The sequence below is a fragment of the Ambystoma mexicanum genome, chromosome 9, assembly GCF_040938575.1.
Source record: "Ambystoma mexicanum isolate Mex_15411 chromosome 9, UKY_AmexF1_1, whole genome shotgun sequence".
In the NCBI taxonomy this organism is placed as follows: domain Eukaryota; kingdom Metazoa; phylum Chordata; class Amphibia; order Caudata; family Ambystomatidae; genus Ambystoma; species Ambystoma mexicanum.
Window position 1 is genome coordinate 681757302 of NC_090931.1, and position 13140 is coordinate 681770441.

The following is a 13140-nucleotide window of genomic DNA, read 5'->3' on the forward strand; positions in this document are numbered from 1 at the left end:
GTCTAGAAGACAGACTATGGGGGCTATAGGGCGGGGAGCAGTGTAAGCAGTTTACAGTCTCAGATTCGAGGCATGGGGAGGAATCCTTAGAATGATTCTGGTGGCCAGTCGGGTAACAAGTGGTGGAGAGACAACAGAAACCGGTGGTAACCAAATGATACCACTGTGTCTGTCACCGAAGCTTGCTACAGTAGCAAGGATGATATGAAGAGTAGACATGGCGAAGAGGAAGACTGCCTGGCTGCAGAGGAGGGGTGAAGATGTTGGGTGAAGAGGAAACGCCTGCAGAGCCGCACACCAGTCTCCCAGTGTAGGGCAGTGAAAATCCAGTAGAGAAGGGAGCCGAAACCCAGTTGAGCATGGGATTGATGGAGAGTAGCTGGCTGACATCCAAGGTGAGTGACGAGCTGCATGGGGAGAGAAGCACATGGGCGCACAAAGCAAGTGAAGGCCCAGAGGAGGGGAGGGAAAGCTTGCAGATGCTAAAGGACCCAGAGAAGGTGCAGCGATGGATAAGTGCCAGCACACTGGCAAAACATCAAAGGCCAGAAACAAAGTGTAACAAGGTTTAAGTTACTCATGGTCATTGGATGGGGCAGTATGACCCAGAGGACAGTGATTGGTTTAGAGGAGAAACACAGTTTTAAAGGGAAAGTGAAACTTTCTTTTACCGAGGAGTCTCAGCCTGACAACGGGGAATATTCATGAGCATGTGAATCCATGCCAGACCCAATGCTGGAGAAAGAATATTGCTTACTGCCACTTAATGTTCAAGGTTCCTAGAGCCAAGCAGTGTAGACGGAAATTATCGATGGGGTGGGACTGCACCATATACAATTGTGCCTAGGGACAGACGTTCCAAGCAAACTAAAGGAGATATATTTATGTTGTTGAAGTGTTCTATTTTGTGTGGATCAATCAGGCCGACATCGGAGCCCTTTTAGGACATCTTCATTGCAGTTTAAATATTAGATGTTCGTTTTATCAAACTAAATGATACGCATTTTATCGACTTTGTAAGGATGAAAGGCAGAAAGATTGTTAAAGAATTTAAACACATTCATGCAAATTTCAAATAGCTCTATAGATCTGCCTGTGTGTAAGCCTGGTGGAATGGAATTAACCCACCTTTTTGGCAGAGCTTTCTTCTCTGCGATGCAAAGTTATTCTGCATGCACAATTAGGACAATTGAAAGCTAGTAACGCAGAAAAACCACTGTTTTACTAATGGTGGAAACAAGTCACGTGTATGGGGAAATAAGGCTTTATCTACGTAAAGTTCTCTACTAAATGCACAGCAAAGTAAGGCGGCTTATGAAAGGAAGATAACCACAGACAGGTCTCATTTGGATGGAAATAAAGGAGATCAGCATTCAACAGACTAATGATGACTTAGAAAATGTCCTGTTGAAGAGCCCATGTCTCAAAACATGTGTTAGAATTCAGGCTATGAAAATGTATTAATAAACATTTATACATCGACATGCTATTCGAGATTATTAATGAAACACTGAAATATTACAACTACAAAGTCTATTTAAGTGGTTTACAGAATAGCTATTTAAGCATTAAAGCATAAAGCGTTTGGAGTAGATTCAATTAAGCCCCCAGAAGGGAAAAAGATGTTTCAGCGTTATATGTACACAGGCACATAAGAGGGATACCTCTATTGTGGGCAATAGCTGGGACACTGTTCTAGACAAACACATCTTTTCAGCATCCGACACCCAGTCTTCAGGTAGTTTGTCACCCCTAAGAGGGGTTTCTGTTTTGCAGTGATGCACTACATAAATGACTTCAGTCACTCCCTTACCTTCCATGGAGCAACTAGTGGTAGCAGTGGTCAAATGATCAGGGCTCTCAGGAAGGAAGAGGGGTAGTCGAGAGTTGGTGATGTCGACCCAGGATCTTATGTGGGGTTTAATGGCAGCCCCAGGATCAAATGAACTGAAAGGCCACTTAAGGCCTAAAATGTGCAGAAATACCTTCTGGTCATGGGAAAGCACACTGGCAGACTGAAAAGCCAGCATCAAAAATATCAACACTGCTAATGTGCCTAGTGAATTCAAATGTATGTACTTATGCAGCTGAAGAAAGGAATATTTGAAAAATAAAACCAGGCTGCACAAGGGAACTGGAAAGGCACATTGTGAATGCCAAACTGAAAAGGCAGGATTTCATTTGCATCTGCCACATATAGTGCTTTATCAAATACAGAGAAGTCCCTGAAATGATTGGGCCTTGCATATGATTAAGCAAAGAAAAATTAAAGGTTTAGTCTACATGGAAAGCATGGCATTGGCAAACACAGAATCCCCTTCAAAAATATACGTAACAGTTTGTAGAGGCATGACTAAGTTACTATTTGCTGAGAAGGGCACTGTTTCTATCAAGAACACTCAAGCAGGGACCAAGAAGGGATTTTACTGGGGCCTGTTCTCCGAGATAAGTAACAGATCACCAATTGGACTCGAGAGAAGAAAGGCTTGATGACTTTACACCATTCTAAAATCAATAAAGGAGCAGCAGAGACTGGAGCAGATGCTGCGAGGGGAAATGAAACCTCAAACAAGAAATTAAACTTAGGATGCTGTTTGATGGTCAGAATCATGTGTATGTAGTTATGTTGCTATACATTTACAGGGAAAAGTATGTTGACAATGTTTTTTGAGATATGTAAGTCGTAGGAAAATAACTATCCTCTTAAAGCTTATCCGAAGGCCGTTTTGTTGCCACAATTCCCATCAGAATTTGACCTTGAGAACTCAAGATATACCATGAAATGTATTTCTAGCTCCCCATAAAAGGTCACGAGACAGAAGGTTGAGGAGGTAGTAGCATTGGGGATCATGTAACTGGGTGTAAAGTTAGGTGATACAGACTTTTACTATTTGAGGGTAAATTGTGAAAAAACGTCAGACAGACACGCAACCTCCTGCTGAGATGGGAGTTAGTTCATTATGAGCGTTGTGATTAGAGGAACCCAAAGATATATGTAATTAGGTTTATGTGTAAAATGAAGAAAGTTGTCATGTAGTGACTTTTTAGTTGAAAAGTGTAAAAAGAAAACTCCAGTGGGTGGATTCATCCCTCCCATCATTTCATGCATGTGATGGCAGATAATGGGGGGCTTTCTAGAGTGTGGGGTAAGGTGCAAAGTAGAGGATTTAGAGGGTGGTAGATTAGTTCAGGGGTTACGCAGAAAGTGAGCTGTCCACCACAGTAGGTTACAAAACAAAATCCCCACATGAATACGTTTACAGAATGATTTGTGTGTGTTGAGATTTGCATAAAGCAAACCTAGCTGCAGACCAGCTCTGTACTTCAAGGGGATACAGAAATAGACCTCAATGATACGGATGTAATTAGAAGGAAAGAATATTAAGTGTACATTTAGCGAGATAATGTACCCTGTGTGCAACATCATTTGGGCTACAAGGTGCAAAAAAGAATTCAAGCAGGCAAAATTGTCTTTGCTCAGTGTTTTTGCACTTCATAGTGCAAATAGTGTATTCATCGCATGCAACATTTATAATGGAATCCTATGAGAGCCTCTTGTTTTTAGCAGGTGTAAAAAGTAGATGGATTTCACAGAATGCAATGCATAGACAACGGGAGGATAGCTCAGGAGCAACGGCCGCGCCTTGGAAACAAGATGACACGGAACAACACAGGTTCGATCCCCGGGTCCGCGATTAGAAACCTCTGGGTCTTAAGCGCGTTATAAATAACCAATTACAATTTACAATTCTCTCCAGCATGACAATCAGATGCTGGCGGTAATATGGATGGGTGATTATGGGGAGGAAGATGGCGCAAGCTGTAATTCCACTCTGTGCCCCCGCTCTCCTTACAAATCAATGAAAATATGGCAGAACATAAAACTTCTCAAGCTTTTTCTGCATGATTAAAATAAGTGCTCTTGTATAGCACCATTCTGTCATTTTTGTTGGCCTCACTGATGTGGCTCTGTAAGAGCAGGGCCATGGAAGTATTTATGGGACAGCGGGAAAGGCAAATGCGAAATCTGTAGTGTTGGTGGATGCAGGTCTGAAGTGCCCGGTTCCTGCGAGTTGGTAAGTTTCTATGTGATTGGATGAGTAATTTAGGAGTATGTTATCCTGAATGAAGATGCCCAAAGGTTTGAGAAGCGGGTAATGCATGCATGGGGCAGAGTTGCCCGATAATCTGTTGGGGGAAGTGATTGAGCTGAAAGGAAGAACATTAGACTTCGCTTAGAGTATTCCTGTGTGTTGACTATGTAGGCGATGCCTGGGTAAAACCCTGTTGCCTCTATGCGTGTCTGCCCGCTATCGTCCAGACTATTTCCATGATGGCAGTGGTCTTGGATCAACGCATGATGCATGATTCTATCTAAAGGTGTCAGCTCCTCGACATTGGTTGTCTCATTCCGTCCTCACCTCGAGCTGGTTCTGGGTGCCCTTTCCCCACTAATTGTTCAAGACACATTCTTCTGCTTTCCCTCAAATACAAAATGCTAAATTCTTTCATGACATCAACCGATCACTCTTGCTGTTAGCTCTGTTGCTGAGGGATCACATCACACAAAGATCAAGCGGACCTACTGTTCTTTACTCAGAGGAGAAATGTGTTGGTGAGATCTTTCACTCACCCTCATCTGCATTGCCATTCTCCATGTGGAAGAGAGCGGTCAAGCTCTTTGGTATCCACATGAACTGTCACAGAGGCAGAAACCATTGAAAATGGTGTTCTGCAGAGTTTAAAGTAACAGGTCATGTTTTAAATGCAAACTCCTATTCAACATCAGACAAAATCAGACATCAGTCACACGGACTTGTTCCTCATTCGGGTACCTTCAAGCACAAGCCTTCAGAGCAGGGGCCTACAACCTGTGGCTCTCGGGATGTTTTGGACTACAACTCCCTTGATCCCTCATCGTTGGCTACGCTGCCGAGGGCTAACACGAGTTGTAGTGGACAACATCTGGCTAGCCAAAGTTTATCTTCCCCTTAGCTCTTGTAGGCACAACTTCAGCAGTGGCCACTACCTACCAAAGGGAGCCACTCACTAGCCTGGCCAATGAAATCACAATAATTGATTATGTATCGACTCTTCTTGTCACTCACATTATGAAATACCTCCTAAGTGTTCTGTGCTCCTCATCCAACACTCAAGATCACTCTAGGACCTCAAACTGCATAAGAACAAATGGCGAGGGGTTACACACTCATAGAAAGTTCTAGTAAATGAAACCATAACTCAAGACCACTTAAGGGTTCGCTTATCAGCAGCCTCATTGGAATGTTGAGCTTGCCTTCACCAATTGGCTTCAAAGGTTTGTACATCTCGCTCATTGGCTCCTATGTCTGCATTTTAATTGTTCCTATTTGTACCTGCGTCCTGCGGCTCTAGTCTCTAACCTGAACTGAAAGTGCTGGCTCTCCTATTTTTCCTTTTCTTCCACACAGTGGCAGCTGGTGAATATTTCACTGGAGGGGCGTAAATGTATGCGTCTAATATGTGGAAGCGATAGACATTTTCCAAGGAATTTTCATTATGCCTTGCCCACAACATATGCCAGTATATGAAACCTTTTCATACATGTATGCCAGGATTACCATATAAAGGACTCCCAACCAGTATAAAATGTCATGCCCTGGAAAAAAGTATATCCAGACTAGCTATACTAAGATAGGCCAGTATACTGTAATCAAAATTAAGTTCGCTTTTAACCTTGATGCAAAGTACAAAAATAACATGACACACAAAAAATAGATGGCTAGATTGGAGCCACCAATATAAACCAGTCTAACCACGTAATAACACACATTTGCTTTATCCTTGATGTCAAGTAAAAAGTTACAAATGCCATGCCTCAGTAAGTGTTAATGCACACTACCACCACAGGCAAAGCAATCCATGTAATAACACTTACGTTTACTAGGCATCAAGGGTAAAACAAAGCACGTCATGCCACATTAAGTAAATGAAGAATAGCACTACTAAAGTACGTCAGTCTAGCTGATGACACTTACAAGTCTTATTGCCTGGCTAGACTGGCCCACATTGAATGTAGGTTAGTGACAACACTTTTCATGTTTGCTTTGCCCTTGATGTGCAGTAGCTGTGCATCAATGGTAAAGCAATAAAGAATGTCATGCACCCAGCTGCCCCCACTACTAAATTCAGGGGCCTTTGTCAGCGCACACAAACGCACACCTGTGTATCCACACAACTCCTTGCATGACACATTCATAAAGATAAACACTAACATACATACATGCAAAGATAAATACACATTACATTAAAATATAAACACTTACCTTGTCTGCATTCACCGTCTACATTCACACGCACGGCCACAGAGAGTACTGTATGGCCCTCCCTACTCTACTCTTGGCAACATAAACAAACTGACAGGAGAGGACTTGCGTGGCTATGCTGCTAGCACAATGAAAGGTGGCGGGGTCAGTCTACCGCCGGCCCGCCACCTTCCATTATTATGTGATTGGTTAGTTACAGAGCAGAGAGGGACCTACAACAACAACAACAAAAAATCAGATGCGTAGTGGGGGATGGACTCCTGCTCAGAGCCAGGCAGCACAGTCTCCCGTGCAAATAAAGCACACAGGGGACCGTGGTGCCTGCCACTCAGGAAAGGGGGTTGCCTGCCTCTCAGTTGAGGGGGCGACACCCCACACCCATAGTGGCAGCCCACCAGTGCTTACAGAGGCCAGTGGCAGACATTGAGCTTAACATAAAAGCAGGACATTTGTACCCACAGAGCACATTTGGTTGTGATGGCCACATCCAACCAAATTTTGTTTAAGTACAGTTTTCTTTTTTTCTATTGCTTACCCAAGTTTTAGTTTGGTTAACAAAAGAGATGAGCCAACTTGTTACCCTACCACACGACTGTATGCAAACAGCTTTAATGCCTGGAGGATGGCGCCCACACGGCTTAGTTGCTCTTTAAAATGTTTAATGGCAATCGCTTTGCTCTGGATCTTAATCTCGAGTTGCAGACAATTAAGCCCCATTAGAGCCCCAGCTAAAGGGCCAGCACACTAAATTCTTTACCATGATAATACATGCAAACATTAAATTATGTTAAATGTTTTTAGAAACATTGCATTGCTTACCCCCTTCTTGCTGTCTGAACGAAAAACCTCACTGCCATACCTTACCCTAAGAACTTCTGTCAAGTTTATTTTATAATGATCAATTTAAAGTCACTCACGGTCCTATGGAAGATAACCATCAAGGATCCCATCCAAACCTGCTATGCTTGTAAAGTGATTAGGCCAACTCAAAACTGAAATACAGGCACCGTTTAATAAATATAATAGGGTTCTCCAGTTGAATGGGAAGACCGGTTACCTTGGCAATCCGGATGCCATTTACCCACTGGTGCAAAGTGCGGACGTCATCACAACAGAGGTATTTGATGTACTGAGATTTCTTCTGGATCTGAGGGTGCTAAAAGACATGAAAGGAAATAAGATTGAAGAGTCAATGAAAAATTGAAGAATTAAACTCTGGAGCACGAACGAATTTGCACAATCATACGGGTATGCCGGTCCACTTATCAAGGGATTGTGTATGATCATTCCTGGACACTGAATAAGAACACTCTTTCCTTTGATGTATGCTATTTGAGGTTTACGCTACAAAGCACAGGGTATTCCGGTTATGTTCAGCCCCAGACACTCTCATGCAAGTACCCCAGAGTATGTTTACCTGCATAAAGTTATTCTTGATCCAGACTTTAGTAGTGGGAAAGCATACTTTCTTGAAAGATGTAGAAAAGTCATCAATACGGGAAATTATCACTCAACAAAACGCGTGCTGCTAATTCCACTCGGCAGATTTTCCTCCCTCCACTCAAACACCAACAATTTACGGTATATATCTACGCATTACAACCCTCAAATTACATTCTTCCAATCAACACGCTGGAAACCATTATGGTACTCTGGGAATAGATGCCTATATGCAGCCCTGCAGATAAGGTGCGTACAAGGCCTTTTTACGCACAGAAATCTTGTCACTATGGCTCTTTTAAATCTTCCTTATGCAGCCTATTGTTAGTAAAGCATTTTTAATCATGAACATCATGCTTTTCACATTGCTTTAGGACACCTAGTATTGTGTAAAATGAAAATTGCTTTAAGAGTTGCAGCGCAGTTGCATCTGCATTTCATACTTTGTTTTTCTTTCCATCGCATAAGCACATCAATTGCATTTAAAGGCTTGGGTTTCTTGATGTCTTGAGGCTTTAGGAGAGCCTCCCAGCAAGCAGTTGTTTGACATTTGTGAGAAGGAAAATCTTTTGGTGTGTATTTTTTTGTTTTAAGATTGCATGTGTTTGCGTGCATGAAAGGGCATCGTATAGTTTGTTGTCTTAGAGAGCAAGGAATAGCTGGGCATGTGGTCTGAACTTTAAATTAACTCTCTTTCCAACCACCCACTCAGTGCAAGCGGGTGTAATGGCTGCAAGTAGAAGCATTGCTGCATATATTTTCAGTGGCACAGACTGTACCAGTACCTCTCAACAGGACTACCGTACATATTCAGGCAAAGCAGCCTAATTTATAAGTGGAGCTGCTATACGCATGCCATGGCACAATGCCAATTATTCAAAGCAGGGCTGATGGCATCATGCCCACATTTCTTAGGACTGCTATGTTTTGGGACTCTGCTTGAATACTCTAGTCAACATCCCCACTCCCAAAAGGATAATTTACCTTACGGCCAATTTCTCCAGCTTCAACGGAATTGTACCAACATTGCCGACTATGAACAACATGCAAACCTATTGGGAGTGAGACTCCTAGAGAGAGGTTACCCACGCAGATTAATCAAACATTCGGCAAAACGAGCATGTTGGACACAGAGGGAACCCCTTTTGAACCCTAGGGAGAAGAAAGCAGACAGACCGGTTGGTATGTGTAACTACTTTTTTACCTCAAACAGTACAGATTAAAAAGTGAATCAAGAAACATTGGAACTTAGTCACGAGCACGGGGTGCAACAGTGGGTTGCCATTGTTTGCGTTAAAACAGTCGAAGAACCTTTGGGACCATTTAGTTCATTCTAGACTGCAAACCATTGGGACCAATTTTACACAGAACAGCCTAAGAGCCACTTGGAGTCACAGTAAAGAACAAATCTTGGGTCATTATCCCTGTGGCAAGTGCAGTGTGTGTCATTTCACCTCAAAAACTACAAAATTTAAGCATGGCCAGTTTAATTGGCAACTTCGACAATTCACCAATTGTTTATCTAACAATGTTATCTTTGCTATATGGTGTCCGTGTAAACCACTGTATGTAGGCATGACAACAAGGAAGCCATCCATCCGAATAAATGAACACATGTCACGTATTCGTACCAAATGTAGCACTACACCTTTAGTTCAACATTACATTGCACACAATCACACGGAGGATGATATACATTGGACAATAATAGACCAGTTGACACCAGACAGCAGTCAATACTCCATGGAATACAGGTTAACTAAATTGGAACAAAATTGGATTTTTAGACTCAAGACTCACGAAATCGGCCTGAATGAAGAGATCCAATGGTCTTTTTTGCTGCAACGGTTATAGAAGTAGGCTTTTCCCTTTTCTTTGTCAGTCTCCAATGGCACATATTGAACATTTTTGGCCAGTCACACTAAGAAATGTTAGGTTCAGTCGATTGAGCCTGATCGATATGGTCATGGCACATTACATCAATATTTTCATGCATGGGATTTGACATAGACTTTCCAAGGATCTTTGATCAAGTGAGGGAGTATTGGTTGTTCGCCATTCTGGTGACTTCCCGTAGTTAATATTAGATCAATGAGTTTATTGATGATGTCTGTATATTAGTATCATACTATATGTGCCCCGTTTTTTACATCAACCACATTTTTTCTGGGTGACCCCAGGCACCTGTCAGAATTCCTACTTTAAACAATTCACACACTGTGGATAACTAAAGAAATTACCCTCCTTGGGGATGGCAGCAGTGAAAATCCGTCTTAAAGGTAAAAGGGCACTTCTGTCCCAGTTTACCACTTGGAGGAGTGATTCAGATTTAATCAGTCACATTGGAGACTGTTTTGCAACTAATAATTGACTCTGAGGTTTTCTCAAGTTATCCCCTTCCTGATGTATTTACTACTTTTGTGGTACTTGCACCAGTATCATAAATATGGGCTTTGAATATCATGCCATATTTTCATTTGGGTATCCTTATGGTTCCTTTAGAAAATTACCTTTGAAAGAACTACATGAGGGTGTTAGCAGCAATGGGCTCCTGGGTGGCGTGCTAACAGTTAGGTCAGCGCTTGCAGCATGGATAGTGGTTTGAACACAGACTTTTGTCCCGGCCCCTTAGTTCACTTCAGCGATAATTTACGCATGGGGGCTTTGTCTGTTCCGATTTACGTAAATAGCGTCTCCAGACCGGAAGTGGTAACCAGGACCAGGCGGATTCAGAGGAATATAGACTGCACACGGCGGATCGGGAATGCTGGCGATTTTATGAAGACCTCTGTGACACCATGCGGCGAATGGGCAGGGAGCAACGCTTTTGTTGGCCACCTGCGCTGTAAACTTGACTAGGGAGACGACTTGGTCTCAGCTGGGCTTTGTTTCTTGACGGCCCGACCGTGTGCCGTGGCTGACGCGGTGGACGGGCCTCCCCGGGGGGCAGCAACCGGTTTGCTGCTTCCCTGGGAGTCCTGCGCTCACGGCTGGTGCGCGGCCGGCGGGGTATTGTTTCTTTGGGTTCCCTTTCTGCTTTCTTAAAATTGCATTGGATTCTCCTCACATCATCTTACAAATTAGAAATTCCAAACCCAAATGATGGGTTTGTTCTCTACCATTGACTTCTTTTTCCTTGTTCCACATTCTTTTTACTTTACCCACGGCTCTCGAATTCTTTATGCTAATTGTTCTCCTGTCTCTGTTTTCCCTTTCTATTCACAGTGTTTGATGACACTAAGTGTGAAACTGAAGCACACGTTTACATACTAATTTGGCAGAACACTCAGGGACCTTCACATCGATGGCCACCTCCCCTAGAACCATTCGGCTTGCATTAATTTCTTTGGTTTTGAAGAAGATTATGCATGGGTGACAAGTGACACAACTGCACAGTAAATCACGATGTAGCTCTCTTAAGAATATGGGGGTTTGTGACATACGGTCACATTATTATGGTTCAAATTTTTGGACCATTATTATGACAGAAACAACAATATAGATATAACATTGTCTACGGACGCATATATGTCTGTGTTCACAGAGAAAAATAGCACCAGCATCAAGAAGGTATTTCCCATCTGTTGTGGCCCTGATAGAACCACTTGAAGATTTTAATATAATCTGGGTGAGAGAATACTGTTTTACCAACCTAACATGAGATGATATCATTTGTTTTTAGAGAATAGTCCACTGTGGGATCAAAATAGTTTTACATTTATGCACAACGACTTTTGACCCACCAAGGGGTGGACATGAGAGCATAGCATAGCCTCATTTTTTAACCTTTTCTAACCTTTTTTCTAAACCAGGATTTCCATCACCTTCACTATGTGTGTGTTGCTGATTTTTCACCTTGGGTGGTTTTGGATGTCCAACAGAACTCAATCACATTACCCTTCTAGGAATGTCAGGGTGAGCACATTGTCTCCCTTGTTAAGAAATGGGTGGATTAACCCTGATCAGACTATGCCTAGAGTATCTTGGGGGCATGGATATGATGAAACAGTATGTGAGGCTCATAGGAGCCAGGACACATGTTCAAGAAAGCATGGAGGATATGGTAGAGAAAGATTGTAAACATTGTTTTCTCTCTCTCTCTCCCTTCCCCCTTTTCATCCCTTGTTGGTACAAGTGGCTATCCTGGAAACATCCTTTACAGAAATTTGGTATCCTGAAAAGTGGAAGAAACTATACACTGAACAATGGACAATGTTTAATTCACACCAACTTGATGTCTCATAAGAAGAACTGTTTGTTTTTGTATTGTATATGTCCTGATGAGGTGCACCAGAAGGAATTTGTATAGGCCGTTCTGGTTGCCCGAAACTCGCGTCGACATCACCATAGAGCCCACTCCTCCCAGAGTTGGGTCTAACTTGGGTTTACACAGAAAAAAATGTGGTAGATCAACATATGTACAAGAGCAACCACCTTGTAACATTTTCCCTGTCTTTGGCTTTCAAATACATTGCCAAATAGGCCTCTTTTGAGTGAACAAGGTATAAACCCAACTATATGGGGCGTTCTGATTACAGAACAGAATTATCAAAACTGCAACCTTTGCACAAGTACGAGTGGTGTTTTGTATGAATGGGGATGAAAGAGTATGTGAGAAATTATGTGCGAGATGTGAGCTTTTTTGTTGGTGTGATATATGTGTTTTTGGAATCATTAATTTGTTTATATATAATAAAAAATGTTTTTATAGATGTGATATTAATGTGTTTATGCGATGTTCTGTGAATGTTCTTTACGATTATGTTTGATTAACAAATAAAATAAATGAATTTCTACACATGCTGTCTTTTGTCTAGAACTCATACCCTTTAAGTAGGGTTGTTCTTTGGAAGGGATGATGTTGCGTCCCTACACATGATTTTTACTACTAATGATTGGAGGGTGTTACATCTATCTACTGATATTTACGATTTTTGTATGTTTTGGGACAGTACCTGAATTTCTTAACAGAGCTGCTGTAATGATGAAGCACGAACATATGTTGGCATTTTCTGCAGCGAGCTAAAACACTGACCAAGAACAGTGTCGGAACTCTTCCCACCAATATCACTACAAAATACTGAATCCCATTATTGCAAGGCAGAAAACCTTGCATGGAAAACAACAAATGTCACCAATAAAATAGAATGGGGGGTTGGGTAGTGTTATTTAATAAAGTAAGAGTAATGTGGGGTGGTGGGGTAGGTGCAGGGCATCTCCTGTCGTAGATCCTTCCCACCATCCTCCCGAGCTGGTCTGATTCACACTGGCAGACAGTGTGAGAAGATGGCACTGCTGTCATATACGTCAATCCCTCCTACTTGGTCTTGCGCATCTCAAAACTTCTGCTTCTCCCATGTCCGATTACGGAGTCCCACTGCAACGGAGTCTAACA

At 42.3% G+C, this 13140-nt stretch overlaps 1 protein-coding gene across 6 annotated transcripts in view; it reads right to left on the reverse strand.

Annotated features, from left to right (window-relative positions):
- Positions 1-13140, reverse strand: part of RAPH1 (Ras association (RalGDS/AF-6) and pleckstrin homology domains 1) — a 509976-nt gene that overhangs the window by 16789 nt on the left and 480047 nt on the right. For all 6 annotated transcript variants that reach the window (XM_069615546.1, XM_069615548.1, XM_069615547.1 and 3 more), the window contains one exon: positions 7363-7461. In XM_069615546.1, coding sequence (XP_069471647.1) covers positions 7363-7461 — 99 coding nt within the window. The remainder of the gene's footprint in view (positions 1-7362; positions 7462-13140) is intronic.